Source organism: Brassica oleracea, chromosome C3 (genome assembly GCF_000695525.1).
Source record: "Brassica oleracea var. oleracea cultivar TO1000 chromosome C3, BOL, whole genome shotgun sequence".
Classification (NCBI taxonomy): Eukaryota; Viridiplantae; Streptophyta; class Magnoliopsida; order Brassicales; family Brassicaceae; genus Brassica; species Brassica oleracea.
In genome coordinates, this window is record NC_027750.1 from 54284427 (window position 1) to 54302986 (window position 18560).

Sequence of the window (18560 nt, forward strand, 5' to 3'; positions counted from 1 at the left end):
GGAAGTTTCAGTTAAAAAAATATTCTAAAAATATTCTAATTTCCTAAAACGTGTCCTAGTCGATTTTCTTTGTCAAAATATAAAAAAAAACGATTTTGGCTTTTCTTCTTCATCAATCTATGATTTCTCCATAGTTTGTCTTGTGATTTTCAAAACTCTTGTTCTATGATGCATATTTATACAATATGTGATGTTTGAGAATTTAGTGTAAGCACATGATGGATTTTTTTGGCTGATGATAATTGGGGTAGGCTACTGGTATTGGAATCAAGCTCTACCTTAGAGGATCTTAAAAGAATAGTTTTGGAGGATTTTAGAAACCAAATGCAATTAGGTTACGAGATATTTTTGATCTGTGTCGTGTGTTCTTTTTTTTAAAAATTGTTTTTACATTTTTGTTCTTTTCTAAAACATTATTGGATTATCTTATTTTTTTTCCATTAAACTTTTTAAAAATGGTTTTAATTTATGTTTAATTTGATTAAGGAAATGTTAGTTTTGAGATTATAAAAAAATATTATACTATAATGACAACTTAGTGATGGTTTTATACCATAGGGACAACTATATTGTTTTTTTGTTCCGTTTTGGCAATTTTCTCTTTTTTTAATCAAAATCTCTTATATATTAAAAGAGGAGCATTGCAATTAATGTGTTCACACCAATATTGACACGTGTCGTTTAGAAAAACACTCTCATATATTTATTTCCTTATTTTTCCATCTTTTTGAACATCTTGGTATTTTTTTTTGTGTAATCTTCTTAAAGAGCTTTTGATTATAAACTAGCCTGAGGATTGAAACACTTTCTAAACAGTTTGTAATCTTCTTCACACCTTCGAGGTTTCAACATATCTCATCAGACATCAGGTGATGGCAATTTTTATAGACAAAAAAGATTATAAATTGCAAACTGAGATGAAAAGAACTGTGTTTTAAGACAAAAAAGAGAAATCCAATACATCTGTTAGTCTAATGAACATAGAAGTCTCCTCTTCCTTCTTCGCATAGCCTACACGACGATCCATCTAGGTTATTCTCGGCAAGGTTCTTCAGATGGGGACTTTAGTCGTGGACAAACGTCACACAAACTAAGATGAAAAGAACTGTGTCTCTCGACCGAACCTGTGAGAAATCCAACGCATCCGTTAGTGCATTGTTGAAGTCTTGAAGAGGAGAAGAGAACCTATAAGTTTCGGTTCATTAGATCGGCTTTGTGAGGCGACTTCTTTTGCATTTTGTGTGTAGCTGTTGATTATTACTGTCAAAAAGAGAACTCTTCTCCCATTGTTTCGTCAAGCTTAGAATTATCGTTATTATAAACTACTGTAGCTCACGAACTCTTCTCCCATTTCTTTTGTCAAGCTCACGAACACAAATGATAACATTTTTACATTGCCAATGATAATAATTTTACGTTTGCATGGCTGGCCAGCACACTCTTACCTACCATACGTTCTTTTAAGCATACTGTTTATTCTTTATTATCACGTACAAATTAATGGAGGCGGTGCATGCGAAGGCAAAAAGGGTCGAAGTCTTATGAGATCATGGAGATTCTGCAACAGAGTTGATAATCGGTACAGAATCTATAGGATAAACACACAGCTTTGTTGTAGATGAATGGCTAAGAGAGCCACGTAAAAACCAAAAAAAAAGATATATTCATACGCGACTGTTATTAGTTCCAAGTTGGAACTTCTGATTGTGGGTTTACCGAATCGAACCGGTCGGTTCCGAAGTGGAACGTCTATTGAAATCAACGAAGATAAACCACGCTTCAGTTCGGTTATTTCAAGTTTACTATACGACGGTTGCCTATTTTGCTAATATGCGTGATTGAGTTAATTATGAATAGGTGATTTGCATATATTTCAAAAACTTAGTTTATGGCAATAGATTTAAATCGTATTATCAGTTTTATCTTTATGTGTCTTAATAAAATTGAGCTTTTTATTTATAAGACTTCTTCTACAATATTTTTCATCGTTAACCTCCAGCACTTTTGTGAATTCTCCAAACCAAAATAAATAAGACTTTCGAATGGTTCTTATATTTCAATAGAGTAAAATACAACAAAATCCAACATACAATCAAACCGATGTCCACATAACAGACTTTATGTCTTTTTATCTTATAAATACCAAAAATAATAATCTCATTCCGCGCAAAGCGCGGGTTATCACCTAGTTCTTATATATAACATTAGACACTTTCCTTTTCCATGCTTCTTTCCATTCTCTTCAATCTCCATAGAAAGTTTGGTAATGAATACTGTGTTAACTAAGATCCATAGCTTCCCGGGTGGTTTGGCTTCGGCAGGAGGCTCTTTCTTCCTTTTCTATTTCCTCTCATGTGGCTTATTTTCTCCACTCCAGTTTCGTCATCTTCTCATATTTTTTGTCCGGCGGCGTTGTTTCTTTGGATACAACTTTTTGGTGTTCTTCGTTGAGGGCTAGATAAAGGAAGGTGTTTCAGTTCTCCTCACATGTCCAATCTCAAGTTGGTGGTTTCACATCCTTTGCTCTCGTGAGAGTTCTCACGGATGTTTTGATAAGTGGTTCGTCGGTGGTGACGTTTGTCCGGCCATATATGTGGCTGGTGTTTCCAAATATCGCTTTTGCTATCCTTGTTAGGGATTAGTCCTTGCTCCCTGATAGAAGCAATGTAGCGGCTGAAGAGATTGCCAAAAGTGTCACTCGTGACAATAAGCTCCAGTCATATGCCGCGTACGGGGGTCCATCTTGGTTATCTGACTTCATCCTTGCTGAGGCGATTTCAACTATCAACCAGCATCCTACCTGAAGCTTGGGTCAAGACGTTTCCCGGGATGTCTTCCCTAATCAAGCTTCCTTGATTAACATCATCTGCAGAAGTTTCTGCTTTGTTTATTTAAAAAAGCACCTATTGGTGTTATCTTTTTTCATTTCGTTTGTAATTTGTATTCGTGGTATTTTTCTGGTTACATTGAATCAATGCCAAAAAAAAAAAAAAAGAAAGAATACTGTGTTAACTTGTCCACTTGAATTGAATGTGAAATTTATAGGATGATGAAATTAAGGTTAACTTTTTACAATATTAAAATTCATCTAGTAAAAAATAAAGATGTTGTAGACACAGCTAGGCGCCTAGGCAAAAAAACAGAACCGAATAACAGAACCAGAACCAAACCGAAATACTCGAAACCGAAATCAGATCAAGACCTTCAAATATCCGAACGACTTCTATATTTCTATATCTGAAATAACTGAACCGGATCCGAATCGAGAACCGAACGGGTATCCGAATATATAATATTAATTATAATATATATAACATAGCTAAATATATATTTATAATTTAAAAATCTATTAAAAGTACCAAAAAATATTTTAAAATAACTAAATTATTATAAAATATCCGAACTACTCGAAAGTATCCGAAACGATCCAGATAGTATTATCTGAAACTATCTAGATAAATCTGATCCAAATTTTTATCTAAATCATCCTAATTATTTTGATATTTTACCCTAAATAACCAATATTTTACCCGAATTATCCAAACTACCCGAACCGGAACGAGAACCAAATTTTTTGGGGGGTATTTTCCGGTTCTTTGTTTTACTATTTGAATCGAACCCGAAACTATCCGAACCGAACATAACCGAAAATATGTCAAGTAGTAAATAGATCTTTTAACCCCCTACCTGAACTACCCGATATCTGACATACTCAAACCGAACCAAAACCCGAAATACCGGCCTGGACACAGCTATTTGACGACAATGATTTTTAAAATTTTCAAGAAAAAATATAGTCTGCGTCAATAAAATATCAAATTTTAAAAAGGGGCCGGCCCATTACAATTATAATTGGGCTTAAGTTTAAAGACCCAAATATTATAAACGCGTAAAAAACCCTAGAGGAAAGCTTACCTTCTTCTCACCGATTTCTGAAACGGGAAGACACTTTGGTTCCTTCGACAGTACGAAAATGGAGCTCTCCACAGTCACCACCATCACTCACCTCCCTCCGACCACCAGCCGCCACGTATATCTGACGGGAAACACTGCCCCTGTGAGTCGAATCTCACTCCCCCTCCAGGGAAACGTTCCATCTCTCTGTCTTCAGTCCCGTACGTGATTCACTCGTTGTTATCGCCTTCGATTGTGTTCTTCCGTGTATAAAGGAATATCGTTTTTTAATTGTGTGTGTTTTTTTGTTCCAATGGAAAAGACACGTTGCGATGCACGAGAAAGTTTCCGGGAGAAACAGTGTCTGAAGACACATCAACTGGAGTTAATGAGTTTGGTCTTGAGAAGCCTGAAGTAGTTGCAGACAAAGAGGATAACTTGACTAGTGATGTGGTTGCAGACAAAGAGATAAACTTCACTAGTGAAGCTCAAGCTGAAGACGAGCAAACTCAAGCCTCCTTAGAGTTCTTGAACGATATCAAGGTATTTTCATTACCTATTAGCAGCTTTTACATCTGCTTAGAGTTTTGATTGTATGAAATGCCTCTTGTTCATAGACTTCATAGTATGTATGTTGACTATGATTACGAAAATGTAAGAATCAGTTGATGTTTTGGGGTTTTGTAATGCAGCTGGACTCAGACAACACGTATTCAATCGTTCTCTATGGGTTTGGTTCTGTACTTGCTATCTACTTGACTTCTGCAATCGTTGGTTCACTCGAATCAGTCCCTCTGGTTAGTTACCTCGAGCCATCCTTTTTATTTTTGTTTCCAAACACATGTTATACTAACATTTCATTTGGATGGTTCAGTTACCTAAGCTCATGGAAGTGGTTGGTCTCGGATACACACTCTGGTTCACGACACGTTACTTGCTTTTTAAGGTATTATCTAAATACTATTGAGTTTATATTTTAAATCACCCGTTTTCTCATTTCTTGTTTAATAAAACGACAATTTTAACTTTCTTTGCAGAGTAACAGAGAAGAACTCAAGACAAAGATTAGTGAAATCAAAAAGCAAGTTCTTGGCTCTGATAGTGATTGAGTAGTTCGTTTTTTTTTTTTCTTTTGTTTTTGCTTGCTTGCTTGTGTAGAATGAAAAAGAAAACTTGTTTCCCTTCCCACTGAACTGTTGTTAGGAAAAAATAGTTGGTCGTTGTTTTTTTCTTTTTGGTTCACAGTGTTGAAGAACATCTTTTGATACATATAGAAGAGTTTTTAGAAAATGAATGTGGTGGAGTGAGGAAAGGAAGATTACTTGTTTAACCTCTTTTTAATAATGTAGCAATCACTCACAAAGAAAGAGCTGCAACAATATAATAGACTGTGTTAAGTATGTGTATCCACCCAAATTCAATAACACACGGGCTTTTATATACCTTTACATCTAATTTATCTACCTTCTCTAATGGCACTAGTAGAAACAGATACTCCATTGTTGTTGTTTGTCGCCTCTGGTTTACGATTCACCACAGGTTTCAATGCCTTCTTGAGCTTAACCAAACCTTCATTCCCATTCACACCTTGAACAAACAAGACACACTTGGTTCTTCCGCCTACTGTCATCATCTCAGCTCTCACCGCCTTTGCATCCGCTGCTTTCATCGACTCTGCCACCTCAGACATCAGCCCTTCTCTGTCGCTACAGCTGAACACGACTCTCGCAAAGTCTCTGTTCTTACATTGACCCAATCTCAAGCTGTCTTCTAAAGATGGCGTGGTTGGTATCTCATTAACCAGCTTCTTTAGTTCCTTGAAGTACCTGACAGTCTCTCCTAGCACAGATGCTTTATCCTGCTGTTAAGTTTACAAAAGTGTTAACTATCTTGATATGTATTTGGTGTAATAGAATTGCATACACTAAACTTACTTTGATTAAGTTTGGAAGAATTGTGCGAAGAGCTTCAAATTGGTAGTTAATCCGAAGCCTTCTTCTTCTCTCTGCGTCGCTATGTTTCTTTGCAGCCACCTCCTTGGACTCGGTTTTCGATTTTGGCTTTGCATTGGCTGAGTACCCTCTTGAGGAGAATAGGTTGCTGCTTGAGGTTCCACTTGTGAAGAAGTTTCTTCCCATTGTTGTTGAATACGTTGTTGCATTGTAACGCTGAGAAAGTGGACGCATCCCTTGCTCTAACTGCGTTTAAAAAAGTTATTCAGAGAGGAAGGAACTTTGATTGCTTGTAGAGAAAGTAAAAGGGAGAGACTTACATGTTGAAGTAAAACCATGGCGACACCAAGAGAAAGGAGAGATCGATAAAAAACAAATGGAGGGGAATGTTTTGTTGTTGTGTATAAATATAAAGACCAAAAGCCTTGTAATAATAACAAAGATATCAATGAGAAGATCTTCAAAAGTGTAATAAATAGGTGATTAATGGATACCAAGCACGGAAATATTTTGTAATAATTAACTTAGGATTAAAAAACAAGAAGGAGATAATACAATAAAGATTGAGATTCTCAAGAAAAATGAAAAGTACAATCTTTGTTTTATTACTGGAAAAAACTAGGTTTAAAATCATAAATAAAAAAAACTAGGTCTTCCTCACGTTGCTTGTTGAAGAATCCTTTCTTTTCTTCTTCTTCAATGGTATAAACTTCACTCTCTTTCCATTAATTTTGAACACTTTCGCTGTTCGAGCCATTGTTATCATGTCTTGATCTCCATCATCGTCATCGTCATCATCAGAAATAACCACCACTTTATTGTCATTTCCACGACCAATATCCTGATTAGGGTTCTGTTCCTTGGGGACAAAGGAACTGCCTTCAGGAAACCCTAGTTGAACCATCCCGACCATCGGGGAGGAGATGTCGAGATCGTATCTGGCCTTCATGACGGGCTTAGAAAGCATCGACCAGGCTTGGTAGGCATATTGAGCAGCTTCCTGGCTAGAGGGTAGACCATTACACCTCCAATCTAGGAGCTTCATCAACCTCCTGAAATCATCCAACACCACCGGTCCGAATCGGGTCGCCCGAAGCATTCCATAGTAATCCATAAACCCGTTGCGAAGCCGGTTCTCTGCGGCGATGATCACGTCGCAGATTGCTTCAACTTGGTCTAGTTTTTGCCAATCTTTGCCTAACTGTTTATTCATCTTAACGAGATGCCTAGCGCTAGTAAAGTCACGCATGCCTAGAAGTTTGTGGCATTGTGAACCGACGGTAACTTCTCCCACAGTAGACATATGAGAAGCCATCAGAGATATACAAAGAAGAGAGAAGTGTTTTGGTTCCTAGTTGAGATTATAAATGATGTATACTTGTTATACAAATGACACTATGGTTTTATATTGATCTGGTTGTGTTTAAAGGCTGTGCAGATATTTAATGCATGAAATGTAGTCTTACTACTATTTACTATTTTGTATTAATATTTTGAATAATAGCTATTTTCCTGCGAGTAACTGAGATATACTTGTAACGAAACTAATATTAAACGATGTGATTTTACATATTAAGAATTACGAATTTCTGTCCAAAATCTAATTTAATGAATAAATTTTAATATATATTTGGGTAGTCAACTATATCTTAATATGTAAGAATCATAGAATTTTATCCTAAGATTGTTTCCTAAGTTTTATATATTGTTTGGGTGTATATTTCATTAAGTTTGTTACTAAAAGATGAAGCATAAAATTTGAATAACAAATCTATCTTATTAAAACTGAAATACAAAAATAAAATAACTCTTTTTCTAAATTAAAAATTACAGATTCTGCCATTAAGATTTTAACTATTCCGAAATTTTAGCATTAATTATTTTTCCATCATTTAAAACAAGTATATAATATACCTTAATCATTTGATTCATTTCTAACTAATTACTGATAGAATATATTGTTTCAAGTATATTTAGGAATAAAACTAAATCAAATAAAATTTATACATAATTAATTATGTATTACTTATAATTTAAAATTTAATTATACATGCACTTAAATTTATTAATATATGAAATACTGATACAAATAATATTCAGATTTCTATTTTACAATATATTCTCCACTCTAGAACTTGAGCTCAAAACTAATAAAATAAATATATTATACAAATGCGATACAAATTATAATTTGAAACAATAGGCTAAATTATTGCATTCGCACTATATAATTATTTTTGGAAATAAATAATATACAATTAGTTATACTATAAATGTTAAAATATATATCATTAGTCATTAGAAGCAAATATTTACTCATAAAAAGTAAAAATAAATACCCACACAGATCAATTTCTAGTTTTTGTTTAGTGGATTACTTATTTTAACCGCCAAACTAATGACCACATAATCTTATTCAAACAAAAGTATTCCAATTAAGGAAATTTATTTAATTTTGAACCGATTTAAGATGAACCGCAAACGGTAAGCATTATTATCTATTTCGTAGTTGTCTGTATATCTAAATAGTTAACAATAAATTTATCAATTCAACTTTTGGATTTAAGAACTTTCTCAAAGTTGCATAAATGGGTAAGTATCACCCCTCTAAACACAGCCAAATTACAACTAGCTTTGTTTGTAAGAGACTGATAGTCCACATTACTATACAACATTTAAATAAAATCGTTTGAATTTGCTAAAGAAAACCAAATGATTAATAAACATACCATTGTACGTTTGTTTTTTATACAATGAGAAATGCCTCTGTTAAAGAAAGAGGGTTTCATCAGAGAATCATCAAACAACATAACAAACAAGTTTTACCGAGGATAAAACAACTAAAAACATTGTGTCTTTGTGGAATGGAATCAAACTATAAGTCTAATGGTTAAGTTGTCTAAATGGTGACCTATCTTCAACCGCAACATCTTCATGCTTCATTACCAATCTTGGAGAACCAATACTGTTGTTCTCTTTACCAAATCCATCACAACGTTGGGCTGTTTTGTCCAAAGCTTTCATCAGCTTCGTGTCTTCATCACACTGCTTCGACATTCCATTCTCCAGTTCGCTGATAAAACAGAGAAGTTCTTGTCTCTCTGATGACAAACTTGCCACTTGTTTATCTAACTCTGTCTTGTCCGCTTCTAAAGTTCTTAGCCTTTCCTGCAACTGTGTGGTTACTTCTTTCAATTCTCCCTGCTTAGACTCCACTTCTGCTCTGAAACAAGAAACATACTCATCGGATCTTTCTAGCTTCTGGCTAATACTAGAGATGTCCTCATCTAGCTCTATTATCATCAGCTTCTTCGCCTCGGTTTCTACCTCGGTAAGAATCTTATCAGCAGCTAGTTTCTCCCATGCTTTGTAAACCATAGTAGCCTCGTTTTGCTTCTGTTCCAGAAGCAAAGACACAGACTTTAATGAAGTTTCCAATTCATCTCTCTCGTTCTGCAACACCCTCTCTACAGTTATATGCGCAAAAACAGCACCCTCAAGCTCCCTTGTAAGTGATTCTTGTTGGGACAGCTCTACCTCTCTCTGGACTTCTTCCAAGTTCTTGTCCTTCTCCCTCATAATCTTTATTAGGATTTCTTTCTCTGAATCAGACATAGCAGCTGCCTTTAGTTTATTCACCAGCTCATTTCTTTCTTGCATCATGGCATCTCCAAGTGTAACCTGTTCAAGAAGAGAAGCTTCCACTCTTTTGCGCAGGTTCTGGTCTTGCTCGAGCTCCACTTTCAACCTCTTAGCAATGGATTTCCAGACCCATAACTGGAACTCAAGCTGGTACGCTTCAGAGGTTTTATCAGACAGTTCACAGTTCGCTGCTTCTAAGGCCTCAGAAACTTCAGCAAGTTTCCTTTTCGAGTGCCTTTCCACCTCTACAACTTTCTCTTGTAACAGAATTTGACTTTTAGTCGCCTTCTCAAGCCTCTCCTTGTAACTTTCAAGCTCCCTTTGTCTCTGCTCTTGGTTTATATCAATGGACTCAATTTTTCTTATCAATGAGACATTCTTCTCAACCTCTTCTGCCAACTTCGCATATGCAGTGTCAACCTTGCTGCAGAGCTCTCTAATATTCTCCTTGGAATCCCTTTCAAGCTCCTCTAAAACCACTCGACGCTTTTCTGATTCCTCCAGCATCTCCTTATGCTTCTGAAGTTCCTTTTCCATCACTAGATTCTTCTCTTTGATAACACCAAAGGACTCAATCTGCCTTGTTAAACCCACCACTTTCTCACGTTCTGCAACGAGGTCCGAGTTTGTGTTGTCAAGTGCGTCGCAGACTTGTAGAAGCTTCTCTTCGAAGTCAATCTCAGCCTCTTTCAGTTTTTCTTTCATCTGAGCCTGGAATTTAGATGACTCCTCAACTGTTTGTTTGTACCTCTCCACCTCCTTCTGCATATGAAGATTCTCTTCTTCAAAATGATCCAGCGTTTCAACTCTTTTCAGCAAGCACGCCACCCTTTCGCGTTCTGCTTCAGTCTCTTCGTGCGCCCTGGCCAGCGCAACACTCTTTTGCTCTAGCTCCTCAATCAGTGTAGAACACCTTTTTTCTTTACTTCTCTCGTCTTTGGTTTGTTCATCTGTGACATTCACAAGCCTTGACTGAGCCTCAGACACTGTTCTACTCAACACTAAGAACATAACTGAGATCTCTTCATACTGCAGCCTCATTTTATCTGCCGAGGAATGAAAGTTTTCAAGCTCCAACTCAAGCTCATTCACTGCCGCTTCCTTACTTCCCAGCTGGGACTTATAATCATTCATCTCTTCAGCCATCTTCTCCAGCTGAGACCTCCACTCAGACTCTTTACTCCTTAGATTAGCTGAGCAGTTCTTGTGCGTGTTCTCCAAGTTCCGAAACTTGCTTTTCAGCTTTGATAGCGCAGAGCTTCCCGATCCCTGGATCGTAGCTTCTTGCAGCTCTCTCAACGAAGCCAGCAGCTCGCGGTTCTCCAGCTCAAGCTTCCCGTTCTCGTACTTCATCTCCTTGAAATACGCCTCTTTGGTGCTCAAGGAGTGCCTCAGCTCCGCGACTTCCTCATCTCTTTTACCAACCAACTCATCGAGCTGCGTCCTCGCATCTCGGCACTCCGCAAAGGCGTTTTCGTATTTGGCCTTTAACTCGGAAACCTGGACCTCGAGATGCTTTCTTCTCGTCTCTTCTTGCGTCAGCACGCTGTTGCACATCTGCAGCTTCTTCTCGAGATCTTCCGAGATTCTAATTTGCGAATCAAGCTTGGTCTGAAGAGAGTAGATTTCGTCTAGAATCGTCGATCTTTCTTCCTCCCACTCTTTCTTGCGAGATTTGAACGTGTTGTTGAGCTTCTCGTAAGCTTCCTCGAGATGCTTGAACTGCTCCTTCTTCCATTTCAGCTTCTCTTCCACCTGAGTCTTCTCCTCCTCCAATTTAACCGCCACGTCATCTCTCCCTCTCGCTTCTTTCAAAGCTCTGACGGTTTTCTCGGCTTCAATCTTCTTCTTCTCCGCCACCGCTAAAGTCCCCTTGAGTCCCTCAATCTCAGCTCTATAGACATTGCTCTTCTGCTCCAAGTCAATGTTCTTCTCACCTGCTTCATCCAACGCCAACACCAACTTCCTCCTCTCATCTTCAAATCCGCGGTGCTTCTCTTCCCCATCAGCTCTAAGCTTATCGTTAGCTTCATTCAAACGCTTGAGAACCGAATCCTTTTCCCTCAAACAACGTTGCAGATCCTCGTTCGTTCGCTTCAGCTCAGAGATTTCTCTGGCTTTCTCCTCTGATTCAAAACCTTGCTTCTCGATCACAGATCTCGCCTCTTGAATCTCTATCAACTGCTTGTTCTGAGCCTTCTTCAGGTTCTCAAGAAGCTCCGTTTTGGCTCTGAGCTTCTCATTCGCGGCTTTGACTTCATCTAGCTCTTCGTACACCTTCTCCATCGTTTAAGCTAATAATACTTTCACTGTAACCACCTACAAAAGCAAACAAACAACAAATTGAGCAAATCGAGATCTAAACCCTAACCAATCTACGCATATTTCAAAAAAAAAAACACAGTGATTCAATCTGAGATTCTTCAATCATGAGCCAATCAATCACACTACACAGTACCTGATTCGATATACAGAATCTTCAAACAATCGATTGACTCAGATTTTTCGGAGATCTTAGAGAGAGAGAGAGAGAGACAGAGAGAGGAGAAGAGAGAGGAAACAGAGTTAGGGATTGAGAAAGGAGCCGTTGGAGAAGAAAGGGGAACTAGTTTTAAATTTCAAATGTTCACAAACGGAGATCTAGTTAATTCCGTTAACTGACTTCCCCTCAATAAGCCCAACTTTATTATGTTGGGCCTTTACGAATCTCGGCCCATCTTTTTTTCTATGGTTAGAAAAATTATTGTGCAAGGTGATGTTAACTGCAACGTCCACGTTATCGTTGACAAACTTGTCAAGGATCGTTACGTTTACGTGCACATGTATTTTATTCTTAGATACACACGTCAACGCTACTTATGTATAGGAGACAAAAACAAAATTCTATTTGTTTTATTTACTCTTTTTTATATATTTTGATTGTGTAACGTTTTATACAGAATCAAAATCATGTAACGATAACGAATATAGTAGGATTTCTACTATATGACTCGCTTATGTGTTAATATGGATAACGAATACGCGTTAGCAAGAAACGATACATGCATGATATATACGCAACGCAACGCAAGTTGAGAGATGTGATGAAGGTTTGACAATAATATAAAGTTAGTTGGCTAATCAAATGGTTTCGTGTATGATGGTAAAATTAAACGAATTATTTATTAAATAATTTATATGTTTTTTTCTCGTACGTGTGTGTTCATTAACTAGCTGGTGTCTTTCATTTCTCGACAGCACAACAACACCAACGAGAGGCAACCACAAGCTGTTGAAAAGACCAACTGCATTAAATCAAATTAAACTTATCGTAGCTTTTATCTTCTTGTTGTATCATTATTCCACTTATTGTTAAACCCAACTATAATTTTTTATTTGATACTATGGTAATTGATATCTTAAGCAGGTGAGACGAAAACGATGAACTAATACTATAGGCTATAAGAGCATCTCCATCCATTAGAACCCATTAGAGGTCCTAATGATTAAATTAAAAGTAAATAAAATGATTTGACAAGTTTACAACTTAGTTAGTGGAAGTAATTTTTTTCTCCTTCAATGGGAGAACCCCTATGGGGTTCTTAAATAATTTTTTTTTTAAAACAAAGATGAAAGAAACACAAACATTGAAGTAACATTTTGGTCTGTAAACTACAACTCTCAAACTATGTTAATCTTCCTAGCTTTTCATGTTAATTAAAAGTAATTAAATCCATTTGAGATTATACACTTTACTTGGCCAAAGATCGTATATGTACCTTGCTATCTGGTAATATATGTCAAAACCAGAGACCATAAACATTTGTTTGAAGAGATGCGGACTTTGTGGAAACATGCTCTGCAACCATCCTACTTGCACTCCCGGAACCGGACCGACTCTCTTCTTCTTATTAGCCCTGACACCAAGCTTTGAACAAAAAACAGACATAAAGTCTCTTACAATCACGAACACTCTCAATAGCATCACTACAGCAAAGATAATCATAAAACAAAAGAACACATCACAAAAGGCACAATTTTTTGGAGCTCAGAAGCAACAATCATCTAAGCAAAGGGAGGCACAACACAAGTTTGCATTACAAGAGGAAGGAGAAGAGAAGCTGTTCTTGAGATGTGCCTTCGTCGGTAACGAAGGAGTTGATGAAGACACCAAGTTCCTCGTCGTAGTTTCCGTTGAATGGCTTAACGGAAAACGAATCATAATCTCGTTCCGCCGCCGACCGTACTTGCTCGCGCACCTGTCGCTGCTGTAAACCCCTTCGGATACAAATCAAATCTTCTTCTTTTCACTTTGATCCAATCGTCTCTTCTCTCTCTCCACAAACGATTCGATTTTTTCTTGCACAAAAACTTCAGAAACATCGACGAAGAAAGACAAAAATTGTTTTCTTCCTTATTGCCTAAAAGGCATCACCCAATAAGAAATAGACACATATGGGGTCCTTACCAATTCTTAAAGTGCTGTGTCTAGTATCGGTTCTCTTCTTTTCTGTATTTTTTCATTTATCTTTTTTTAGTTTTTTTTAAGGAATCCTAACTAAAACCTCCCGATGGAGGTGGTCTAAATCACACTTATCCATAAGCACACCGATTACATATATACAAAACTTCATCATTCATAACCAGTAAGTACCAAACATATAATACAAATCTCTTCCACATGACATATTATTCAGTTGTCAAAAAAAAAGAAAAAGACATATTATTCAGTTTGATAATAATTCCCACAATTTTATTTTATCATTACAAACATGTAAACGCCAATTAAAATTTGGTGGTCAACGCATAACCAATTACAGAAGAGAAACCATATACAAATATTCCTAGAACATTCGGTGAAGTATATTATAGTCTTATCTCTAAAATCATAAGATTTTCCCCGTAACCACCAGAAAACTATAGGCAGATAACAAAAGGCAGATGAGATTGCCACGTGTCAATAACGTGAGCCTCATATACACGCAAGACGGGATTGGATAAAATATGACACATCATCAATTTTTCTACGGTTAGGGATCCACTTGTCCATGGATCAACGGTTGATAGTAACTCTTCCCCTTTTTCTTATTATTAATTAAAGTAACTAATAGTATTTTTGTTTGTATCAATCATATAATTGCAGCTTAATGATTGGAGGGGACGATCGTGAAATAGCGACCGTTGGATCAAACTTAAACCAAAAGTTTCGAGAAATCGAATTATAAATTGCAGAGGAAGGAGGAGACGGCTAGCTCTTGAGTAGAAGGGACACATTTGGTCGGAGAGACATGATGGAAGAGGACGATAAATAGATAAAAGTTTTAATTTTTAAATCGATTTCGTGTGTTTGATCTCGTTTCTCAAATCTTGCTTCAATGGTCTGTGTCCTAACGGTGGCAGACACTTTGGTCTTTTAGCTTCTTGTCAGAAAAAAAAAGCTAATCTCTTTCAACCCAGCTCGAAAGTTTGATCCTTTATTTCAGAATCTTGGAGTTTGATTCTTGAAATGATGATGAGAAAGATTCCTACTTGGCCTTGGAGGCTATTAGGTGGTAAAAAGGAGAAAGAGACCGAAGCTCTTAAGTTCCCTACAAAGATAAATCGAGAGAAAGGAAGGGTTATCAAGAGGAAGGAGATGGAACTTGAGAGCTTTGGTTCGTCTGGCTCAGAATCTGTGGCTCTTGCTGCTGCTGCTGGGGATGGGCCTGAGTGGTCTGTTGGATGGACTGAGCCACATGGACCTGGTTTTCATACCGGTGAAGAAGGAGATGACGGTGGCTTCTTGGTGCTGGTTCCTTGTTACAGAGCTGTCTCTGAAGGCTCTGGTAATAACCAGTTCTTGACTGCTGTCAAGAATCTCCCCAACGGTTTGCCTCCTGGTATGTCTCTTGGGGTTTTGATATAAAGGCTAATGCTCGTTGTTTAGTAATTGATTTTACTTGCTCTGAATCTTTGCTTAGTAGCATGAGATTGGTATGTATAGTTGCTCTCTTAGAGGTTTCGTTTTGTATCTATCGCCATGTGCAATGATCTACAGAGGCTTCGCTATTGATGTCTCAACATTTTTTGTCCTAATCCAAAGTGCTCAAGTTCCGTTTTGTTTTAATCAAAAATGTGCAGATGGGAGGAACTACATGGAGCAATGGCTTTCATCTCTGCAGAACCTTTGACCAGGTCTCCTTCCTTTAGTAGTTAGTTAAGTAGTTTTAGTTCTCTAATACCATTTTGGCTACTACATTAACCCTGAAAACTCAAAAAAAAAAGAGAGAGAAAAAAGAAAAGGAGGAAAAAAAGAAGCTCAAGTAGTTTTATAGTTTAGATTAAGATGATGGTGTTGTTTATATTGATCCTGTAAACGGATTAAGCTCGAAAAAGGAAGAAAAAAAAAGAGTTTAAAAAGAATGTGTGGGATTGGAAAAGCTATGTAAGAAGATGCAGCTTAATGGTTCTTATGAAGATGATGCAAGTGGTTACATTGATTAATGAAAGAGGATGGAGAACAATTAACATTGATCCCGGGAAAGGAATATGGATTTATATCAAGATGATGGAATTGGTGGTATGGAAGAGGATTTGATTACTCATCCTGAGTTGGAAAATTCATGTAAAAAGACTTCAAAGTAAATACCAAAAAAAAAAAGAGTGATGTATATACTATATTGGTCCTGTATCATATAACTCATGCAGATTGTATGTAATTTGCTAACTACCACTGATCTTTTTGTACATAGAAACAGTAATGCCATTGTAATTCTCTATAGACATTTTCTGTATACACTATATATATTCATTGATGTCAATAGAATAAAAAGTATGTATTTATACTGTAATTGGCAAAGTAGAAGAAACTGACTAATCCACAGTAGGGTGGAACAGACTACACAATACACAAAAAAAATAATGAATTTTCCTGAAAGAAAGTAATCTTGTTTGGTGTCACTGTTATAAGCTATGATATTAAAAAACTTACAAGAGGTGTACATACTTGGGACCGTATCTACTGGTTGGAGAAAAAAAAAAAGACTGAAAGAGTCTTTGATCAGTACTTGATGACATGGTGGCGTAACCATAGTTCATACATGATCATGTGAAACGCATCGAATTTAACTGGTGGTGTGTTCCATTGAAAATGCTTTTGCACCTGCAAAACAACAAGACCAATCATCAGCTTCTTGTTATACAAATACTGAGCAAAAGGGTTAAACAGTGGTTTGTACCTTGACTAAGTTGTTATGCAAGGAAACAAACTCAGATTGAGTTATGTTCTTGAGGATCTGCTTGAGGTCATACACATCTCGCTCTCTAAGCACAACCGCAAACTTTCTCCAATCCAGAATGTCGCTGAAAGGAAGGTCGTAGTAGTCTGACAATATAACTGATCCAAAACAAACAACAATAACCATAAGATTTAGTCTCTTCTTGAATAGAGAAAAGAGTATATAAGAGAACACTTACCAGGAACACATCCGTAATGAATTGAGTCAGTAATGCGAGCACTGTTGACTTGAGAACCACCAGGACATATGCAGAACTTAGTCCTGTAGAATCTCTTCTGATACACTAAATGCCCTGTAGCCCTGTTTATTCTGTTGTTCGAAATATCGAGCTCAGTGTCGTTCTCCCACACACGGGCAAGTATTACACGTATCTTTGAGTTTCTATGACCAGCCCAAAAACCAAGCGTCGTCCTGTTAAGTAATACCACCATTTAACAGGAGTATTAGTGTTCTAAAAATCGGTTTAGACGGCAAATCGAACCCAAACAAAATGACTGTTTTTAAAAAAAATCGGTCTAGGCATTCAAAAAATCGGTTTAGGCGCCCGTCTAATCAATAATCTCCAGAGCTAGTTACCGCATAGCGATTTCTTGGACATCGAGTAACAACATCAACAATGCAACTACTAAATCAAGTCACTGGACAATCTATATTCTGGAGGAGTTTAGCAACAAAGCTATAAACTTGAACATCAGCACAAGGGATAGAGGAGACTAGTGCTTAGACAATGGATGCATCAATCAAACACAGCCACTAAACAAGAGGTAAGGCAGCTAGTGTTTTTACCGGTTCTCAACATCATTTCCACCGGCAGGGAGAGCAAACGGCTGAAGCACTTGAGGCAAAGCAACATCTTTATGAGGAATGAAACCAACATTATAACTCGGGGAGCACACAACCCTAATAGTATTCTTAATCATAACCGGAGACCCTTCAAACGCCCTAACACCAACGTCATGACACGTCACAAAAAAGTGATCCGCTCCCAAAGTTCTGTTCCAGTAAGGATACTTAGCTATCAACCCATCAACGTAATCTCGAACAATCACAGTCATTTCCTCATACGATGTTCCCTGGACAAAAATAAAAGCATCAAACTTTCAATGAAGATAGTTAAAAAAGAATCAAACTTTAAAGTCGTAAAGGTTCATTACATTGCCACGCATCTTGTGAGGGGAAACAGGGACGAAGAAGAGATCGGCTTCCTCTGGATCCAACGTGCGGAAGTGAGACTCTCTGATGTTTTTGAAGAAGTAGCCTTCGCTGGCGTATTTGCCGGTGACTTTCCTCGGCGTTTGGAAGAACGTGTTGGGATCTCCGTCTGGGTAGATGTAGATTTTCAACTTCCTCTCCATCTCCGCGTAATTGAGCCGGAAGGAGTCTGGAGAGTGGTAGACGTCGGAGTAATCTTCGTCCTTGGTCTGAGGAACGTGAATCGTGGACTCTAACACGATGGGAGACGGCGGGGGAGTGCGGAGGGAATTGAGAGAGAGGTAGAAGAGGGAGAGGAAGGTGAGGACGGCGACGGTGAGGAGTGAGCCTTTGAGTGAGCATAGCGGCGAGGAGGCGGCGGAGAATGAGAGCTGCGGCGGTTTGGTGATCGTCATCCGACGGATCTAAATTGGATTTTGACAAGTTCAATCTCTCTGCATTTGGTTTTTTTAGCTGTCTTTGTCTCTAAGCTCACGGGTAGAGCTGGAAATTTTAGTTTTTAACCGCGGCCCCCGCTCCGTTTGATCCGCTACAGGGCGGGTGCGGGTGGGCCATTTCGAAAATTTCAACATGTGGGTGTGGGTGCATGTCGAGTCGATTCTAC

General features: G+C 37.6%; 4 protein-coding genes across 4 annotated transcripts; 2 read left to right on the top strand and 2 right to left on the bottom strand.

Annotated features, from left to right (window-relative positions):
* Positions 1-3915: 3915 nt before the first annotated feature.
* LOC106331873 (protein CURVATURE THYLAKOID 1D, chloroplastic) lies at positions 3916-5124 on the top strand. The gene is made up of 5 exons (XM_013770304.1): positions 3916-4115; positions 4217-4437; positions 4587-4691; positions 4769-4840; positions 4932-5124. The coding sequence occupies exons 1-5, from the start codon at positions 3974-3976 to the stop codon at positions 5001-5003; spliced, it is 612 nt and encodes a 203-aa protein (XP_013625758.1). The 5' UTR covers positions 3916-3973; the 3' UTR covers positions 5004-5124.
* Positions 5125-5350: 226 nt separating this feature from the next.
* Positions 5351-12057, bottom strand: LOC106330947 (uncharacterized protein At4g38062). The gene is given in 5 exon segments (XM_013769333.1): positions 5351-5755; positions 5829-6358; positions 6630-7159; positions 8752-11807; positions 11947-12057. Coding segments are annotated over 4 exon segments (4488 nt in total). The 5' UTR covers positions 11775-11807; positions 11947-12057.
* A 2580-nt stretch (positions 12058-14637) lies between these two features.
* On the top strand, positions 14638-16223 carry LOC106335662. The gene is made up of 2 exons (XM_013774247.1): positions 14638-15346; positions 15588-16223. Exons 1-2 carry the CDS (start codon positions 14974-14976, stop codon positions 15635-15637), a joined length of 423 nt encoding a protein of 140 aa, XP_013629701.1. The 5' UTR covers positions 14638-14973; the 3' UTR covers positions 15638-16223.
* A 129-nt stretch (positions 16224-16352) lies between these two features.
* Positions 16353-18509, bottom strand: LOC106335661 (probable glycosyltransferase At5g03795). Its single transcript, XM_013774246.1, has 5 exons — positions 17899-18509; positions 17531-17817; positions 16923-17155; positions 16685-16842; positions 16353-16608 (listed from the first exon to the last, which is right to left on the bottom strand). The coding sequence occupies exons 1-5, from the start codon at positions 18349-18351 to the stop codon at positions 16507-16509; spliced, it is 1233 nt and encodes a 410-aa protein (XP_013629700.1). The 5' UTR covers positions 18352-18509; the 3' UTR covers positions 16353-16506.
* Positions 18510-18560: the final 51 nt, after the last annotated feature.